This window comes from Hemicordylus capensis, chromosome 2, assembly GCF_027244095.1.
Source record: "Hemicordylus capensis ecotype Gifberg chromosome 2, rHemCap1.1.pri, whole genome shotgun sequence".
Taxonomy (NCBI): domain Eukaryota; kingdom Metazoa; phylum Chordata; class Lepidosauria; order Squamata; family Cordylidae; genus Hemicordylus; species Hemicordylus capensis.
Window position 1 is genome coordinate 53,915,036 of NC_069658.1, and position 21,630 is coordinate 53,936,665.

Consider the following 21,630-nt stretch of genomic DNA (forward strand, 5'->3'; position numbering starts at 1 on the left):
ACGTGAGAAAGGCAACCGTAATGCTTTCTCAGTCCTCAACCCCAAATGACTTGGAACTAAGGTACTTGAAGGAATGCCTAGTCCCACAAAATCTGTTTGTCCCACGAGACCCACCTGCATTTGCCTACTCCTTCAGAAGTAGCCATGCAACAGAGAGCCTTCACAGTGACTGCCCCTGACCTATGGAAATCCCTGCCCTTGACGTCTAACTGCCCCCCTCTTTAGGGGTGTTCCAGTAGCTGGCAAATTTCCACTTTTTAAAAATCCCCCCCTTGTTTGCTTTCCCTCCTTTTTATTGTCTGGTAGAACCTTTTTCTTGTGCTTTATTGTTACATTGCAATGACTTGCTCATCCTACACTGAGATCTGGGTGGGTAGGTAGGTGCCAGTATAACTCACAAAGGGGCTACTGGAAATCAGGACTCCAACTATAAGGCTGCAGCCCACCTGCTCTATTGGTGTCCTGTAGGCCTGAGCCTGCATGTGACTGTGAGCAGCCTGCAGTAGCATCCTATCTTTGTTTTGAGGCTGGACGCAACCTTGTGTGCAGATACATGGGATGGTAAGGAGCAGTGACATTACAGTTTAATGTTTGATCAATTCCATAATATGCAACTAAAATGAAACCATTTTCTTCAGTGGTAACAAAAACAACAGAAGTAAAATAGAATACTGTTAAGCACAGGAATGGCAATGCAAGTTAAGCTTTGTCACAATATAATGTTCTTGACTATATCAATTCATGTTTGCATATGAATTATTGCTAAGTGGATTTAATAGTCAGTTTTAGCTAGGTGCAGTTGGAACTTCAATAGGATTTTGCAAATAGAGGAAAACACCAGGAAAACAGACTATAGTTATTTGAAATGAACGGAGTGTTATTACTCATACTGGAAAATTGTTTGTAGTGCTCAGTTTCAGAACACGTGTGTTTTGCCTCAGTCTAGGCATTATCTCATGCTTATTCATATTCACGGGGGTATACATTGACTTTCCAAACTAGAAACCAAAACAAAAAGCTGAAAAAGCCCCCACAATTGTTGAGAGTGTGACTTGAACTTTCTGATTACTGTATATTCAATAAGAGTTGGGCTTAAATTACTACACACCACTGGCATATTAATTCCAAGAGTATGTTTAAGAGGCACTTTATATAGTTTCCATTACTTCTCTAACTAAAAGGTCAACACCTGAAAGGGAAGTAGCTCCCAAGACATGTTCTCTGCATACCTGACATTTATTACACTAGACGTTTCAGTTGTGTTTTTATTAAGACTTTAAAAAAAAATCAGTCTGGATTTTGCTCCTATGAATATGATCAATTGAGAAGTAGCTTTACCATTCTTCCACTTCTGTAGCAGCTACTGCATCATATGATGGTGATTTTTGAAGTGTTGGGAATAGTAATCATTAGTTTTGTCCACTTCAGTATGCTTTGACAGTAAATCACTATCATGATAGCAAGCTTAATTTGTATTTATATCACTCTGGAATTCAGAGTACGGCTGGGACACCAGTCAACTGCTGGTCAAATATTTGGTAATTAACAGTCTATAATTTGGTAACCTTGAGTTAGATGCTGGCATGAAAACATTTTAGCTTACTCCTGTTCTTCTTCAGTGTTAAAAATGAGCCTGTGGCTGAGTCTGAATTGAGGAGCATGTTGGCTCCAATAGAGCAATTCATGAGTCGCCTGCAGTAGTCACCGAGTAAAGCTCTGTGGATGCCCATTTGGAACACCCTAGGGTTTTATTTATTTTAACAGTATAGTTTCTCTGATCAAATATTTGCTTGTACTATGTTGGAAATCCTCATAAAAGGAAATAAGAAAAAAGGTGGAACAAAAGATTACTTAATGGAATCTTTTCCTTGATTAAAATATTTCATCTTTGATGTACTTGGGTATGAGATAAGTTATGTGAGAACAGACAACATAATTTGGATCTTAGCAGTGCAAAAACCACTTTTGATGCTTGCAATTTTTGTAACTTTCCCCAGTTTGTTTTTAAAGGCTGTGTTTCTTTGAAGATGCTCTATCTATATAAAAGCCAGCTCCCAACAATCAGTCTAGCATGGCCAAGTATCCAGAACACAGCTATCCTGTGCTGATCAGGAGAAATTGCTAGCTGGATTACTGGGATAGGAGGCAGGTTTAGCTCCCACCACATTGCTGCCCCTTACTGAAACCAAGGATGTGTACAAATTGTGCTTCATGCACAGATTCAAAGCTCACCTCAGGTGCCATTAAAAGTGAGGAGAGCAGGTTGGTACCTGCTCCTCCACCGCTCAACACAGCTTCCTGCTGTGGGTGGTATGTCCCCCAGGACCCCTTGCACAATGCTGGCATGCACATGCACGGAGGCCATGTTTATGCCACTGCCACACTGCTGTGTGAGGGGTGATGTGCCAACGCAGCAGGAAGCTGCATTGAGGAGGACGGACCTGCTCTCCTCATGTGTTGAGGAGGTACCAACCTGCTCTCCTCTCTTTTAACGGTGTCTGAGGTGAGAAATATGGGTGAGTAAGCAGGAAAGAGGGCATGCCCTTACCTCTTGCCTGTGGGCTTCCTGGAGGCTACTGTGCAAAGCAGGGCACTGGACTAAATGGGTCATGGGTCTGATCCAGCAGGGCTGTTCTTATAGCAATAGCAATAGCACTTACATTTATATACCGCTCTATAGCCGGAGCTCTCTAAGCGGTTTACAATGATTTAGCATATTGCCCCCAACATTCTGGGTACTCATTTTATCGACCTCAGAAGGATGGAAGGCTGAGTCAACCTTGAGCCCCTGGTCAGGATCGAACTTGTAACCTTCTGGTTACAGGACAGCAGTTTTACCACTGCGTCACCAGGGGCTTATGTTCCTACTATGATGATGGATGTTGTTCATCTGCGATACTGTGCTATGGATAACTGAAGGTCTGTAGTCTGCCTTGTGCTTGATATGCTTATTGGGTGAAATCCAGATTACTGCTTCATTAAAGGAAGCTCCTTTTGTGAATTGAGTTGTTAGAATATGGCTCTTTCCCTTCTGCCTTTGATGACACAGTTCTGTCACAGCATAAAGTTAATACAAACAACAACAAACTGGCAACAAACTGATTCCCCCCCCCCCCATGACATTTACTAGCAGTCATTTGGGGCATTTGTGGAAAGAGACAGTAGGCTTCTCTCTTACAATCTGAAAATAACTCAGAGCGGCAGGGCCATTTCCTTACTGAAAGATGATCATGGTAACGTAGTAAGGTGTGCAACAGCAAGTGAGAGCAGCAGACTGTAATTAGACCTGCTGGAGAAGATCTCCCCTGTCCTCTCTGGGTATGGCAGTTGGTACCTTGCTTTTCACCAGTTTGCCTTGCTTCCCATCATCTTGCCATGGCCTACTCCTATCTTCTTACTTCTTACCTAAATTCTGGACCTATCATTGTATCTCTTCCCATAGGAATTGACTCTTTTATTCCCTCTTGGAATTATGGGTCTGCACTCCTTGTCATTCTAATGTTTGGGACAAATATTTGCTAAATGTGGCCCAGCCACTAAACAGTCAAGATAAAGAGAAATATCCTCTCCCAGTTCAAACAACCTATTTGTATTGGCAGCATGCATGGGCAGGGCAAGTTTGACTTGTTCCTGCTGGCCCTGCCTCTCCATGAGTTTTAATCTTCTTCCAAATAGAGCTTATCATGTGCTGCCTGCGTAGTGTAGGCTCTGTTCAGAACTTAAGACAACTGTGTGTTGGAGATATGGGAATAGCAGATGCGACCCCAATCTCCCCACTCCGTTCTGCTGACAGAAATATGTTGTCTACAGGGCAGGTTCTATAAATTTTGGGGCCTTCTGCAAAATTAAGTTTGGGGACCCATTTGTAAAGCTTATTTCCTTTGGCCTAAAGAGTGGAGAGGTTGTTGGCACCTTGATCCCTCAGCTGCTCCTCTGTCTCAGCTAAGTTGACAACAATCTGGAACAAAAGAAAGAGAACTAATAGCAGTCTCCAAGCAACTTCTCCTTTCCTCATTTCCCAGCTAACTGATCAAAGAGACACCTTTAAAAGTGGTGATGCTTACATTTAGCAAGGGGAGAGCAACTGGCCCTACCCAACCCCAGCACAACGTCCCTCCAGTGGCTTTTGCTGGTGTCTGCCTTTTTTTTTAGATTGTGAACTCTTTGGGAACAGGGGTCCATCTTCTATATATATATATATATTTCTCCTAGGTGTGCCTTCCAAAATGCGTCCCGGCAGCCCAGCTGATTGGCTGGGCTACAGAGGTGCCCGATTGGCTGGCGCACCCAGGAGAGAGGACAATTGGCCGGCAGCGTGGGCCAGGGCCACTGGCAGGCCTGGCCTGGCGGCGGCGGGTGGTGCAAGGGGCGAAGAGGCGAGGCAAGGAAGAGGAGGACCAGCCGAAGGCCAAGGGGCCAGGAGGCGGCAGCGGTGGCGGGCCCCGATACTGCGGCAGAAGGTGGGGGTGGGGGAGAGGTGACCGGCCCCAAAGAGGCTGGCCGCAAAGACTGACAAGCGGCTCTTGGCGGGCCCGACAGGTGGCTCTCAGCAGCTCTCGGCAGAACTAACAGGCGGTGGCACTCGGCCTGCTGGCGGCAGCCGCACTCGGCCCCGCCGGAGACTGGGCGGGGGGGGTGGGGGAGAGGTAGCCGTCCCCAAAGAGCTCACAGATGCTCTGTGCGGGATCGGCTTGTATTTAGGTATTGCTTATTTTTCTGTGTAAACCGCTTTGAGGACTTTGGTTGAAAATGGTATATAAATATTCGTTGTCATTTGTATGTCTCATTTTCATTGAAGGGGTCATCCAATGAAGCTGATTGGCAGGAGATTTAGAATGGAGAAAAAGAAGATACACTTCACATGGTGTATCATTAATCGAAGGAGCCCTCCCTGCCTTCTCCAAAATAGGGCTGAGAGAGATTCCTGCGTGCAACCTTGGAGAAGCCACTGCCAGTCTGTGAAGACAATACTGAACTAGATAGACCAATGGTCTGACTCAGTATATGGCAGCTTCCTATGTTCCTAAGGAAATCAGTGTGCAGAACATAGAAGGTCCTAGGTTCCATTGCTAGCTACACGGTTCTCAGGTAGCAGAGCTGGGGAGGAGCTTCAAGAGCTGCTGCCAGTTAGGGTAGACAGTACGGGGTTAGGTGGTCCAAAGTCCTGACAGTGCAAGGCAGCTTCCTGCGTCCAGGGAAAACTTATGGGATAGAGCCCCTGCTTTGCACACAGCAAGTGCCAGGTCCTTCAGCTCTTTATGGCTGGCGTCATCCTTGGCTGCCCCACAGGTCCTGCCTCTCCTCCTCTCTTAGTATCGGCAGAAGGCCAGCCTGTCTGAAATCCTATCTTGCAAGTGTACGGCTTCTGAAATACTCTTTCCACCACTTTCTCCTCCCCCTCCCCCTCCCCCCTCCTGTTGCCGTTTTTTTGCACAGACCCCAGCCAGCATGAGCCCCCCCCGCAAAATGCTGTGGCCCCCTGCAGTTGTAGTAGTTGCTGGATGCTGAAACCGGCCCTGTAAGGCTATCTACACAGTCGTATTTAATGTCACTAGAGGGTATAGCCATAAAAAGGGCCTTGTGTGAGAATTTCAGTAAGTTGCCCCCCACCCCACCAAAATGCAAAGAGTTTAATAATTTATAAGACTGATGTATAGAATTGGTGGAACAGCAGCAGTATAGGCACCCCCTCCTATTTCTGTTAGATGAACGTGTGAGTTAATTCTAGTAAAACCCCTGAAACTGAGCAAAGAGGCATATTTTAAAAGTGGTGCTTCTCTTTATTTAGCAGCGGGGAGAGCAACTGGCCCTATCCATCCCCAGCACAGCATCCCTCCAGTGGCTGTTGCTTGGGGTCAACCTTATGTTTCTTTTTAGATAGTGAGCCCTTTGGGGACAGGGGACCATCTTATTTATGTATTATTTATTCTTCTATGTAAACCGCTTTGAGAACTTTGGTTGAAGAGCGGTATATAAATATTCGTAGCAATAGTAATAGTAAAAGAGAACACCTGTCCCTCTGCTCCTGTGGTAGCATTGTCTAGCTTCTGCTATCAGTAGACAAAATTAGGAAAACTACATGGACATCAGAGTTCTGCAGTAAAATAAACCCCGTTCATCAAAATTTCCAGGGGGACTTTTGACGATGAATCAACTATACATTTTTAGTCACTATGGATACTTTGCTATGGATACTTTGCTACTTCAGCTTTTATGCTTTCGTTAGTAGGTTGTGTAATAGTTGTAGAATCCATCCTACAGCTGGAGACCTCATAAGTCTGCTGGTCAAGCTGACCAGTCTTTAGTTTCCCAGATCTCACTTCCCTACTCTTTTGTGTATAGCCTGTATACAAGTTCCTTGCCACATCCAGAAATGACATGGTTGCTGGTGTACATTATCCCTAGAGGCAGTAACGGCATAACTTTTAAATATATATATCAGGATCACTCACTGATTATCTTAGAAAATAAATTGGTATAATATTTTCCAGATGGATGTTTTGTGAAAATAAGCTTTTCATTGTTCAAGCTTTTCATTTCACTTGGAAACTGTGCTTCTAAACACAAAATAACACTTTTCAGAACCTTGTTTTTTTATTTGTCATAATTGTAGGCTTGATGAAATGTGAAGTTCTTATTTGTGTTGTATTTTGTTGTATGAAATGTATTATCTAGTTTGACTATTTCACATTAAGAAGTGATATATGTGTTCATTTTGAAATAGAATACAAATACTTTAACAATAAACAAGAATATAACCACATATATTTTGTTAAGAAAGTAATTCTTCTGCAGTTTAAGAAAGTATGTTGTAAGTGCTGTGGTGCAGAGCAGCCTGTACTAATAAAGTACTTTGAAAGTAAGGCTGAGGAGGAGGAGCTTATGCTGGACCTGGGAGTGGACAGGAAGCCAATGTAGGGATATAAGAAGGGACATGACATGACTGAGCAGTCATTCTACTTCAGGGAGGCTTATTCTTCTCTCTGCTTGCTTTTAGAATGCTTCTGGACAGTTTATCTGGGATAGAAACTAGGCGGACAGGTCTGTAATTTTCCAGACCCACTGGATCTTTTAAAAAATATTGGAGTTACATTGGCTGTATTCTAAAGTACAAGGGCCATTCAGAAGTAATGCCAAACTAAAGTTAAATGTGGCCGAAGTTGGAACTCTAGGACGCCCAAACGCACGAAACCTTGGTTTTGGGACGAAAGCGACCTCCAGTTTGCCTTGCCAAACTCCAATTTGAACCTTTGGTTATCTCTAAGGATTGCCACTGACACCTGAGGTTTTGCTGCCGAAGCGTTAAATTTTACTCCGGATGCAGCCGTAATTGTGGTTTGGCGCTGATTTTCAAACAGCAGTCATAGAGGAGGTGGTGCAGATCTGCCCAAGGACATGGCTACTCCAAGCCTTCGGCACTTCTTGCTGGTAGCCTCTTGGAGAACCAGCCCCTCTCTTCTTGTTAGCTGTGCAGAGTTTCCAGGCTACAGGGACGCCTCCACGCTCCATCCCGGACTTGTCAGCCTGTGAAGCTGCACAGTTGCTCAGGGGCATTCCCTCTTTCCACTGTCCATTGCCTCCCCCACCTAGCAAGCAGTAGAGAAAGGGCACAGGATGGGCATTAAGTGTTTTGCTCCCCGAGAAATGAGCAAGCGTGATGTATGTTCACAAGCATAAATACTCCAAGTGGCAACATAAGCAGAGCACTGCATCACAGTGCTGGGAGGGGAGTAAATGACTTGTGAGGGGAGGGGGACCCGGAGTCTGGAATAAAAGGCAGGCCTAAACAGAAAACCTGGAGCAGCAAAGTTCTATTTTTTCCCACCTATAGGTTGGGGAAGGGATGGCCATCCCCTTCCCCTTGTGTGGGGGGGGGGGGTTCTTGCTCCCTAGGCTTACACATGATCAAGGCCAGTCACCAGGGTCGGTATGGGTAAGCTGAAATTCTTCTTCAAGGATATGCCCACACGACCCGGGGCGCACTGCCCAAGCATGAGAGTGAAAGGCCATGGGGACACCCTCACCCAACTCATGAGAAGGATTATCAAAGGGGAAGAGAGATAATTGTCGAGAAAATCCAGACATGATGCCTGAGGGTAAAACATTCCCTTCTCCCACTGACACCTCCCTCATGAGAATGTCAGGCCATGGGGCCTCTAAATAGAGCCAAGTTGCTCTGTGGGCAGGGGTACCCTGGAGACTGCTTTTCTCATCTTGGGAACTGGGTCCAAGCTGCTGTAGAAACTTGCCCCTGACCAGCACGTCCACCCATGTTGACATGTGTGCCCTTGCCAGTGTCCCGGGATGGCTAGAGAATGGGGGATTCCCTCTCCCGCAGTTTCCAGTGCCCACAGATCTGCATACAATGCAACGCTGTATTCAGGACCTTGGATTCCAACCAGTACCTTGGATTCTGAATGAGTAAAGATCCATCACAGTGTCTCCCCACTCCCCTCCGCGCACATGTCTGGGCCATGGCACATGGAGCATCCCGATATCCTTTTGGTGCATGAAAGTCTCCACAGGGAATGAGGGTAGAGAGTTTATTTATTTAAAGTATTCATACCCCGCCCCTCCAGTGCACTACTGCTCGGGGCAACTCACAACCTGAATAAAAAGATACAATGTGAAACAAGACTAATAAAGTTAACCAAATTTAAGTTAAACAAGTTAAAAGACCAAGCTAAAACCACATTTAAAATTACAATCTTTTTTTTAAAGTTTCAAATTACAAGTTATTTTAAAAGCTAAAAACTTAGAACTATAAAAATTAAAGAGCCTACCAGACATAAACAGAGGTGAAACATTAAAAAGCCTTTTAAAAAATGTGTTTTTGATTTTATTTATTTTTTAAACACTGAGGGAGGGAGCATGGTGAAGATCTTCAGGGAAGGCGTTCCAAAGTCAAGTGGTCACAACAAAAAAGGCCATCTCTAGTCCCTGCCAACCGGTTCTCTGTTGGTGGCGGGGCCATGAGCAGGACCCAAGATGCTGAGCAGAAGGCCCTGGCAAGTTTGTATGGGCGAATGTGGTCTGACTGGTATCCCAGCCCCAAGCTGTGTAGAGCTTTAAAGGTCAAGACCAGCACCTTGAATCTAGCCTGGAAGTGGACTGGTAACCAATGAAGTTGCTGCAGGATGGGTATGACACAGCCTGCAGCATGCCTCGTTTGTTTTACACAGAGCTTTGCACAATAGTGCAAAAGCACGATCCCCCAAATTTCCATTTTTAGGGCAAATGTATGATCTTCTTGTGTTGGTGCAATGTTGTTTGTTACACAAGTGCTCCGTTAGATGTAGCTAGTAACTGAATAGGTGAGCTTCGTCAAAAAAAGCTTGCATGGTGTAGTGGTTAGAGTTCTGGACTAGGACTGGGGAGACCTGAGTTCAGCCATGAAACTCACTAGGTGACTCTGGGTCTATCCCTCAGCCTAACGTACATCACAGGGTTGTTGTGAGGATAAGCATGTATTTTTCTGGACTCCTTGGAGACAGAGTGGGATATAAATGTAAAAATAAATAAATAAATGAGGCATGGTAGGAAATACTACTTTCTCCAACTAATGCCAAAACCCAAAGAGGTCATTGATCAGCTAAACAAATGATATATGTATTTTTGCTTATGACAAAGTTTCGGAGAAGCTACCTTGGCACTTGCCCAGTTACTTATCCTTTCCTGTATCTGTATTATAAAACAAGTATAACAAAAAGGGGGAAAGACAAGCTGGAGAGACCACTGTCCCCTGGGCCCACTTGGAAATGTCAGTGGCATATTTAATAGACCGGTGAAAACTTGGTGTTGGGTCCTAGCTAAACATTTTTTGCCTGTAATCTGAAAAGGGAAGTTGAAAGCACATTAATTACATTTGCAGATGATACAAAGCTAGATAGCTGCAAACAGCTGGAGAGGCAGCAGGAAGATATGAATTGTTCTATAGAGAGTTCAATAATGTGCAGATATTAATGAAATGAGATTTGTCTTGGGGAAAAAGATGAAATCTGGCCCAATGGGGAAGGAAGCAGGGGAGGCTGGGATGTCAGGAAAAAATTTTAGTGAACCACCTACATGTTGCATACAGCTCTTTTGTTAAACCTGAGCTTTCACTTGCACTCAAACTAGAAAGTCAAAACTTTTCTTCTAGACTTTAAAAAAAAGAGTTTTGTCTTATAATTAGTTTTGTTGATCTTCTGAAAAATCTGGCTTGTTTACATCCTTCTGGCAATGATGGACTAGCAGTGTGGTCTTCAATCCCTTCAAGCAGCATCTCTCTCTCTCTCTCCCTCTCTCTCTCCATGATGCTTTCTATGTGTTTTTTAAATGGCTAATAAAGCTAGATTTTGACATACTTTCTAAATGCTCATGAGTTTGTTCTTGAAAAGAAAAGATAGTCATAAAGGGATCATGATCTATATGGCTCTGTGGGACTGCATTCAGGCTGCCAGTAGCAATGATACTGTGATGAATAATATTGGACTTGTGCAGCGTAACCCTGGTTCAAATCTCTCCTAACATATCATTTCACAAACTTCCTAGAATAAAATAGGGAATACTCCATGTACATTTATTTTATTTTATTTTATTTTATTAATATATTTGTATTCCGCCCAAAATGCAAGTCTCTGGGCAGTTTACAACACAATAAAAACAACAAATAAAAAAGGTTAAAACATTACAACAATTTAAAATTTAAAAGGTTAAAACTATTAAAATTCAAACAGTTAAAACAGTATCTAATTAAAAGCCTGGGTGAACAAATGTGTCTAGACTGCCTTTTAAAAAGTTGTAAGAGATGGGGAGGCTCTTATTTCAGCAGGAAGCATGTTCCAAATCCTCAGGGCAACAATGGAGAAGGCCCGTCCCTGAGTAGCCACCCGATGAGCCGGTGCCAAGTGCAGACGGACCTCTCCTGATGATCTCAATGGGTGGTGTGGTTCATAGCAAAGAAGACGTTCTCTTAAATACCCAGGGCCCAAGCTGTTTAGGGCTTTACATTGCCCTGAGCTATTGGATTGATTTTATTTATTTATAGAATTTATACCATCTTTTAATACAAACAAAGAAGCTGACAACAATCAGTTAAAGCAGAGGTTCTCAAATGGGCTTCTAGATGTTGTGGCCTTTGGCAGCAGCTAAAAATCATTAAATGGATCTTAAATGCCATTAAAAGCATGAGAGAACAGGATGACTTTGTCTGGTGCCTAAAAGATGACAGAGATGGCACCAGATTAAGGTATCTAGGTAGAATGTTCCATAGTTTGGGTGCCACCACAGAAGACGCTTCTTTCCAGTATCCATCTGCCTGATCTCAGAAGCAGGGGTGTAACAAGGTCAGAGTGGGCCCAGAGACAAAATTTTAAAATGTGCCCCCCGTCACTGCCTTCCTCTATTTTAAAAAAAATATATATTCAAGGAAGCTCTGGCGGGCGTTGGGTGGGGGAGACATGTCTCTGGTGGGGGGCCCGAGGCAGGGGTCCCCCAAATAAAGGTCCCCCCTTGCCCTATTATAGTTATGCCCCTGCTCAGAAGGAGGTACACAGAGATGGGTCTCTGATGAATGATTCAGCTGCCAGTCAGGTTCTTGTGGAAGAACTTCGTCCTAAATACCTTATGGGTTTAGCAACATCAGTTTGCATATGTGATTTATCCTCTCCAGGTCTTGTTATGCTTTTTAATTCTGTGTGATGCATTTTAGTAGCACACCTAAAGGAGAGGAGAGCTGGTCTTGTGGTAGCAAGCATGACTTGTCCCCTTAGCTAAGCAGGGTCTGCCCTGGTTGCATCTGAATGGGAGACTTGATGTGTGAGCACTGCAAGATATTCCCCTCAGGGGAAGGAGCCGCTTTGGGAAGAGCAGAAGGTTCCAAGTTCCCTCCCTGGCTTCTCCAAGATAGGGCTGAGAGAGATTCCTGCCTGCAACCTTGGAGAAGCCGCTGCCAGTCTGTGAAGGCAATACAGAGCTTTCGTTCTCTTGCGGGGTGAGCAGCAGCGAGCCCACGTTGGTGACCCGCTGCAGCAGCAGGGGCTGCTGCTGGTTGTTGCTCATTGCGGCCGCCGGCGGAGCCCGCCCGGGACCTCCTTCTCCACCTCCTCTTGTGCCTCTGGTGGCTCCTGCGGGCTGGCGCTCGCCTGTGCAGGCTCGTGTCTGGGTCGGGCCCCGCGTCCCCTCAGAGGGCGGCGGCGCAGCCGCCTCCCTCACTGCAGCAGCATTGGGGCAGCAACTGGAGGGAGCCCGGGGAGGGTGGCAGCGGGTGGGCTGACTAGGCTGCTCCCGGCAGGCCCCGGCAGGCCCTGGCGAGAGAGGAAGGGAGGTGGGAAGCTAATCCTCCCTGCTTGCCCTTCCTCCTCCTCTTCCTCCTCCTCCCCACTCTCTTTCCCGACAAGCCCTAAACTCCACCGTGTCCTCAGAAGGACCACCAAGCATGCCCAGGACCACTGCGTCCCCCCTGGGCAAAGGGCCATCCATGGTGGCGCTCCCCACTGCGGGAAAGGGCGCCTTGAAGAAGGGCCGCCACAGCACGTGCAGGCGCACACAGCGACGGCTGCCATTTTGAATCGGAGTATAAGACGCACCTGAATTTGGGTGGATATTTTTTGAGGGGGGAAAGTGTGTCTTATACTCCATAAAATACGGTATTTGAAAAGGGTTTCCTGACCTTTTTTAATCACGTAACTAAGTTGTTCCTTTTGTCTTAGTTTAGACTTGGATTGTTGAAGCTGCAAAAAGTCTCCAGCCCAGCTGAAGTCATTAAAGAGCTTATTAGCTATTGCCTAGACTCTGTAGCGCAACTGCAGGCCAAAAATGAGCACCTGCAAAAAGAGAATGAAAGACTTCTAAGTGATCTGGATGATATACAGGGGAAGTAAGTTGAAAAACAACATTTGTGGATATTCTTTGTTTGGCCTTGCTTATATTGATTCCTTCAATCTACCCACCCAGCAATTGTAATCATAGCTTATTCTCATCCCCACTCCCGTTATTACATATTTTATTCTACTTATGTAAGTGTTGAAATGTGCACTTAATATGGCTGTAGAAACCTTAAATGCTCTTGAGTAGTATGGTATGTTGAAAATTGATGGATGTTATCTTGGATACAAGACCATGTCCCTAATTTCTCAGGAGGAGATTCACAAATGTGTTTCACAGGTGTATTTTGGAGTTCAATGCAGTGTACATAATGTGTGAATCATTTTATTGCACAATAAAATGTTTATACTGTGCTTGTTTATACAGTAAAACAGAAGTACTCAATAAATAGAAATGTTCCCTTATGTGTAAATCAATTTCTGCACCATATGTTCTTTGGTTTTTGTCCATAATAATTAATATAAATGAATTTTTAGCAGAAAAGCTGTCAATTAGTAATGACTGATCATGTTAACAAGAGATTGCACATGAATAGGCAGGTTGTGGGTTGTGGCAGTTGAATAAATTCTCTACTGGAGTACAAACCCTATCAGCAATCCACCGTTTCACTTCTAGATTAAAATGGGGAGAGGTACAAATAAAAGCACTACTTACTTAATTATTACATTTGCAAATGAAAAATGCCCTCTATGTATTAAGTACGGCAATTTAAAAAATGTTCTAAGAACTCACATATCTGGCTTTTTATAGGAAGAAGCTGTCTGATTTTTGTGACTTCTAGAATCCTTACATGTCACAGTTCTGCATTAAACCAAGAAGCTAGCTGCTGACATTAATTTCAATCAGTTATTTTTCCCCACAATTATAGTACCAAAATTTAGTGCTGTCTAACTTTGATTTACCATCTAAAAGGCAACAATTCAAATATTGACAGGGATTTTTCGTACTAAAAACCCAGATATATTTTCCAACTGATTTGTATGGTATGTCAGCAGAGGCAGAATTTTTTAATCCAAATGATACAGAGTAGAACAAGCTCCACAGAACTTGTCCTAGTTTCCTGAAACATTTGTTTTAATTTGCTTCTCAATTAATTGGGTAAAGATATTAATTTTAGTAGTGTGTTTTTCTTTTTCTTTCTTTTGTTCTTTTACTATATCTGTGCAGGTTTATTCCCACCATACTAAATAGTTAAAATTTGATTTATATATGGAAATTCTCTTGGTAGTTGATTAGGACATATGATTTTTCTTTTAAGAGTTATTGGGCTGATCTATATGGTAATGATGCTTAGCCATTTGCATTTAAATTAGATGAATTATTTATCAGCTATTGAACATATCCATAAAACATATCAGGGCAGACTAAGTTAATAGTTCATAAGATTATTTCTTTTTATGAACATTTAATATGTAAAGCTGTAAAATGTGTATCTGCTGGGGTTTTATTTTAATGGGCTAGTGTTATAAAGTTCCAAATACATTCAAACATATGTTTAATGGATATAAAGATCTTTAAAGTTTATAATTTTAAAAACTGCTATGTATAGACATTTCCCCAGTCCAGTGACAGAACTCCATTGTAGGAACACATTTCCAACCAGACAGCTGCAAATGTAGCGTTAAGACTACATTCACTGTAGTGCATGTGGAATAACATGAACTGGTCTGTTTGGATCCCTTTGTAGCATCTTAGCAGCAGTGGAGCCCTGTTAGAGGATGGTGTCTTTTGTTGGTTTGTTTTGGATTAGGACTTCAGTAATTATGCTGCAACTTTCTGGCAAAGCTATCCAACACAAGATGTTCATTTTGTGGCACATCTAGAGCTGGTCTTGTGGTGGGCATGGCTTGTCCCCTTAGCTAAGCAGGGTTCACCCTGGTTGAATATGAATGGGAGACTTCATATGTAAGATATTCCCCTTAGGGGATGGAGCTGCTCTTGGAAGAACACCTAGGTTCTAAGTTCCTTCCCTGTCATCTCCAAGATCAGGCTGAGAGAGATTCCTGCCTGCAACCTTGAAAAAGCCGCTGCCAGTCTGTGTAGACATACTGAACAAGATGGACCTATGGTCTGACTCACTATATGGCAGCTTCCTACGTTCCTTCATTTTTGTCTCTGTTCTGTTTATACAGAGATTGATTGATTAATTTTTATACCGACTTTCATAATGCATAAGTCGGTTTACAAAAGTTAAAATACAATAAAATTCTGTAAAAGTTACATTTAAAACCTTAAAATCATACATTCAAACCATAAAACACCACCACCAACAACAAAAATAACAACAAAACGAAACATAAGATAGACACCAGCAACAGTCACTGGAGGTACTGTGCTTAGGGCCAGTTATTCTCCCCCTGCTAAATAAAGAGAATCACCATGTTAAATGTTAGGAGGAGAGTTTCCCAAACCAAGAAACAAAAAGAAACAAACACAAGAAATCTGAGAAACCTGGCAGCCTCTAGGAGCTAAAAGCCTAAGAAAATAAAAAGTCCTTTAGTTTTTTGTTTTTTTTTAAACAGCAACAACTGTCACAGAGTGAATGTTCACTGGGAGAGCATACCAGAGTTTGGGGGCAACAAGAGAGAAGGTCCTGTCCTGTGTGCACGAGAATCTAGCCTTTCTCAATGTCAGCACACAGAGCAAAGGCCCCCTGATGATCTTGTTGGGTGGGCAGAAACCCTTGGATGCAGATGGTCCTTCAAGTATCCAAGGCCCAAACTGTTAACAGCTTTAAAGGTAATAACCAGCACCTTGAATTGGATCTAGAAACTAATTGGCAACCACTGCAGCTCTTTCAGAACAGGTATAATATGTTCAGAGTGAGTTCCAGAGAGAATGCTGGCAGCTACATTCTGCACCAATTGTTTCCAAATATTTTTCAAGGACAGCCCCATGTGGAGAGCGCATTGCAGTAATCCAGCCACACTGTGACTAAGGCATGGGTAACTGTGGCCAGATCTGCCTTAACCAGTGCTGCTTGGATGGCTTTAGGCACTGAAATACTCCTGTTACATTTCAGTATATGAAGTATCTTGAAAGTATCCACAAATAGTATGTATGTATGTATGCATGCATGCATGCATGCATGCATGACATTTCTAGACCTCCCCATCCAAAGGCTCTGGGTGGTGTACAACAAGTTTAAAAAACATAAAAACAAACACAATTTAAAACACACTGCTTAAAACAATATTTTTAAAAAATTTAAATCAGTTCAGAACCATTTAAAGCAATAAAGAATACTTTAAAACAATTTACAAACCTTGGAAGGCCAGGCCAAACAAGTAACTTTTTAGGGCTCTCTTAAAGGCCAACAATGAGCCTAAATTACAGCTGTCCGCCAGAAATGCATTCCATAGGTCAGGAGCAGCTACAGTGAAGATTTGGCTGTGAGTTGCCACTAGATATACCAATGGTAACTGGAGGCAGACCTCTCCAGATGACCTCAACATACAATGGGGATCATACAGAAGAAGGTGCTCTCTAAGGTAGCTCAGACCCAAGTCGTTCAGGGCTTTAAAGGTAATAACCAGCACTTTGTATTTTGCCCGGAAACATATTGGTAGTCAGTGCAACTGTTTAAAAAACAGACATAATATGGTCTCTCCGAGTTACTCCAGAAACCAATATGGCTGGCTGCCGCATTTTGAACTAACTGAAGTTTCCGGACTACGTGCAAAGGCAGCCCCACGTAGAGCGCATTGCAGTACTCAAGCCTGGAGTTACCAGCTGATGCACCACTGTTTTGAGGTCATCCTCTTCAACGAATGGACGCAGCTGTCGAATCAGCCAAAGCAGCTAGAAAGCACTCCTGGCCATGGCCTCCACCTGAGATACTAGGGTAAGGCCTGGGTCCAGGAGTACTCCCAAGTTCCATATCTGCTCCTTCCGGGGGAGTGTAACCCCATCCAGCACAGGGAGATCTAACTCATCCCTCAGATTCTGATCCCCTACAATGAGCACCTCCATCTTGTTTGGATTCAGTTTCAATTTGTTATCCCTCATCCAGCCCATTACTGCCTGTAGGCAGGCATTTAGGGAATGAACACAATTTCCTGATGATGCAGATGAAAAGGAGAAATAGATTTGGGTGTCCTCGGCATACTGATAACACCCAGCAGCAAACCTCCTGATGACCTCACCCAGTGGTTTCATGTAGATGTTAAAAAGCATTGGTGACAGAGTGGAGCCCTGGGGGATTCCATATAACAGCTCACATTTCAAAGACCAACCGTCACCAAGCTCCATCATCTGGAATCTGCCTGAGAGATAGGAGCGGAATCACTGCAAAGCAGTGTCCCCTATCCCCAACTCCCCCAGGCGATCTAGAAGGATACCATGGTTGATGGTATCAAACGCCACTAAGCGACCCAAAAGAACCAACGGAGTTGCACTCCCCTTGTTGATTCACTGGTAAAGGTCACCAATCAAGCCGACCAAGGCTGTCTCAACCGCATAGCCATCTCTAAAGCCAGTTTGATATGGGTCTAGACAAGTTTTTTTTCCTTCAAAACTGCTTGGAGCCGATTAGCCACCACTCTTTCAATCACCTTGCTCAACCAAGGGAGATTGGAGACCGGCCTATAACTATCCATCACTGAGGGATCTAGGGAAGGCTTCTTAAGAAGTGGTCTAATCATTGCCTCCTTCAAACAAGGAGGCATCCTACCCTCCCTCAGTAATGAGTTAATGATATTAACTAGGCCATCTCCAACAATTTCCCTGCTAGATAGAAGCAGCGAACTTGGGCAAGGATCCAGAGAACAAGTGGTAGGCTGCACCACTCCAAACAGCTTGTCCATGTCCTCAGGCATCACAGACTGAAACTAATCCAATCAAATACTGAAAGAGGGATCGCTGGACACCACCTTAATAGACTCTGCAAAATCAGTGGAGTCCAAGTCATCCAGATTACAAGAGATTTTGTCCACAAGGAACCTATTAAAAGCATCACAGCAGAATAGTCTCCAGAGACAGGTTCATAATGGAAGGAGCCTGAATCAAACGCCTCACAATCCAGGACAACTCTGCTGAATATGAACCTGCAGAAGCAATGCATGCAGACCAGAATTGGGGTTTTTTTGCCGCACGCACCACTTCCGCATAAACTTTCAAATGGGCTCTATGCTGCATCATGTCAATTTCGAGCCGAGTTCTCCTCCACTTGCGTACCAGTTGCCTATCTTGCTGCTTCAGATCCCACAACTCCTCTGTATACCAAGGGGCCACTTTTAAAGCAATAGCAATAGCAATAGCACTTACATTTATATACCGCTCTATAGCCGGAGCTCTCTAAGCGGTTTACAATGATTTAGCATATTGCCCCCAACATTCTGGGTACTCATTTTACCAACCTCGGAAGGATGGAAGGCTGAGTCAACCTTGAGCCCCTGGTCAGGATCGAACTTGTAACCTTCTGGTTACAGGGCGGCAGTTTTACCACTGCGCCACCAGGGGCTCAGTCGGAAGGGATGCTTAGGAGCAATCGTGTCTACTGCCCTGGTGACTTTCTAGGTTTCCACCAGGGCATTGACAGAATCACTGGCAGCAGCAACATTAAAACCCTCCAAGGCTTTGGAATCTTACTGGGTCTAGAAGCCATCTTGGGTGTACCATCTTAATAGGTCCACCACCCCGCAAGGCTAGGTTGTGGCTGTGAAACCATTACTTTAACCAGGTAATGGTAGTATTGGCTGTAGAGTGTTAGAATGCAGTGTTTCCCAAAGTCATTAAGGTTTCAAAAGTTGTTAAAGTTTATACTATGCTTGTATAGTGACCAGATTACTGCCTTTACAACTTTTAGCGCGCACACACACACACACATGAATAAATGTTGTAGGAGCTTCTTATTAATATCTTTAATTTTACATACATTTTCCAACGTAAATAATTTTTTATTGAAAGTAAACATTCTATTAACAGCAGCTGACATCCAGAGCAATGAATTGCTGGCAGTGCTAGCAAGTCTGTGCTAATGCAAAAACACCACTTGGTTTTGCGAAAACAGGTGGTGCAGGAGATGGGTGTGTGTGTGTGTTGCAGTATTGTGCTATAGCACTCTTGAACAAATCCCCCCATTAAAACAAATGAGGCGTGCTTCAGTTGTATTATGGTAAATAGTTAACATCCACATCTTTGGCTATGCCATGTGCTTTTTATTTGAATTGTCAATGCCATCAATTCGTTTTAGAGGCCTTGCTTATTCTTGTAAAAGTGAAGTATATTTACTTTTTTTTTAAGGTTACAAAAATGTGTTGACGCTAAAGAACAACTAGAGGATGAGCTTTATTCACGATTTATTTTGGTCCTTAATGAAAAGAAGGCAAAAATAAGAAGCTTACAGAAAACCTTAAGAGAAGCTGAAGAAACTGTAACAGAAACAACACAAACAAGGTACTATGTCATTAATTTAATTGAGCTGCTAAGACCCATGCTTGAAAGAGATGTAGCAACATTATCTGAAACAAGTAAAATCTCCAGCAGATGCTGTAGTCTAGTTGATTGATTGAAGAGTACAAATTTCAACCCTAATGTGTTCTGACCTAAAAGCTCTTCATCAGAGGACAGAAAAGTTGACGTCTATAATAATTTCTTTAGAAAACCAGCTACAAAAAGAAGTACTGACTCCTGCGCAGGTAACTGATCATTAATATCTCTACAAGCCTGATTATGTCATGATCCTACTCCTAAAACAGTCCATCAAAAAAACTGTTGTATTATAAAATATATGTATATAACATTTTTCAACAAGAAGTTCTCAAAGCAATTTATAGAAACAGAAAATTGTTTCCTTTCCCCAGACTGCTCACAACCTAACACACACACACACACACACACACACACACACACACACACACACACACACACACTGATAAAACCCACTGGAGAAACGCTGGGCTGGGTTGAACAGGGGCAAATTATAGAAGTCAACTTCTTTTTCCCCTCCTCCTGATGAAGATTTTATTGCTTGAAATACATTGAGGAATATATTTCTTGAGTTAAAAGAAGATAATATCCTACACCTGCTGGATCTTTTGTCTGTTTCTGCTTTGTGGTGTTGCTCTTTGCTCTGCTATATTCTCTGGTAGGTGTTTTTACGTTTTAATTGAGCTATTCTTAAATACCACTATGGTGGCAATGGCCGCCTGTTGTCACCGGTGCAATCCACACTGTCACTGGCAAGGGCATTTTGGCAACACTGTGTCTAGCCTTTCTCCGTAGGTCCCAGACTTGTCCTCAGATTTGCCGGCATCGTCATTGGCTGGCGCCTGTTTAAATAGTGAAGCACAGAAGCAACATTCTCCCAATGCCCTGCCCTTTCCCTGCCTTTATTGGCTCTTCCACAATTTCTTCCTTTTTCCCCAGCTCCCTTGCGTTGCCTGTTTCTCTTTGGCCCTCCATCCTGCTGCTGCCCTCTGCCTCCACCGGCCATGTCAGTCTGACTTTGGTTCTCAGTGGGCTGATGTGCCGAGAACCTTGTTGAGAACCTTATTGCTTTAGCTTGTTTCACCTCTGGGACCCCTCCAGCTGGCCAGGTGAGCGGAGAAGGGCTGGTGGCTGGACAACCACGATACTTAGTTCTGAAGAGCAGACAGTTTTACAAGTTTTGTGCTGGAATTCCATTAATACTATCAGGTAGTTTAGTACTGAATAGAAACCATCAGGCTTGTGCTATGCAAAATGTGTGATGAATCTTAAAATTCAAATTCAGCGTGGGAAAGAACAGGCTGAAGAGGAAGAAAGGTGGGAGAAAAAACAAAGGTAGGAGAAGAAAACAAATGGAGACAGGATAAAAAATTGAAAGTGGGACTTTTGTAATAGTGGGTTCCAGTTTTGAAGATGTTAAAGGTTTTTTATTGAGGGATATTGGTCATATTTGTGTGAAACATTGTTCAGTGACAATGGCTTGTATTTAACTGTGCCCTTCCACTAGTGGAAATCCTCTTTTCACAGAAGAGTTGTTTCTGGTTTAACAGAAGTCAAAAATGGGGGGGAAATGGCATGGGAAAAATTAATCAAAATCCGGAACAGTTCTTTTGTTTGTCCAAACTCTTTAAAAAAATTTTTTCTAGTAAGAGCTAATCTGCCTACTTTACTTTCACTGTCCCTACAACTGGACTAAATTTGGTGCAAACGAGTTAGGCAGTTCATGAGTTAGTCCACTTGCACCTCAGCCGTTTGTGTGTCTGTCATCTTGAATTGGGGTGGAGGACATCATCACAAACCTTTTCTTTTTATTGCAATAAGATTACAGTGCATAAACATGATCAAGAATAGTAATAATAAGGATAGTAATAATAATATTATAATAATTCTGCTATATGTGAATATAGCAGAAAAAGAGGGGAAAGAAAATAAATCCCTTAAACTAATAAGAAACAACCAATGCAGGAGAAGTGTGGGGGGGTGGGGAAGAGGGGGAGGCCAGGGGTGGGAGACATAAGATATATATATCCTTGACATCATCACAAACTATGTGTATGTGTCCCTATAATTCTACCAAATTTGGTCCAAATCAGTTCCCACTTGCACCTCAAATGTTCAGATGTTTGCAATTTTGGATCAGGGTAGAATACATCATTACAAACTATGCCCTTGAGCCATCCCTATGTGACCCTCCACCTGCAGCAAATTTGGTTCAAATCGCTTATGTGTTTCACAAATTAGCCCAATTGTGCCTCAAATGTTTACGTGTATGCCATCTTGAATTGGGGTGGATGACATAATTAGAAACTACACCATTGAGGTGGCCCTGTGTGT

At 43.3% G+C, this 21,630-nt stretch overlaps 1 protein-coding gene across 11 annotated transcripts in view; it reads left to right on the plus strand.

Moving 5' to 3' along the window:
- The window catches only part of XRCC4 (X-ray repair cross complementing 4), a 197,554-nt gene that overhangs the window by 70,102 nt on the left and 105,822 nt on the right, over positions 1–21,630 (plus strand). For all 11 annotated transcript variants that reach the window (XM_053296240.1, XM_053296232.1, XM_053296239.1 and 8 more), the window contains 2 exons: positions 12,693–12,859; positions 19,111–19,263. In XM_053296240.1, coding sequence (XP_053152215.1) covers positions 12,693–12,859; positions 19,111–19,263 — 320 coding nt within the window. The remainder of the gene's footprint in view (positions 1–12,692; positions 12,860–19,110; positions 19,264–21,630) is intronic.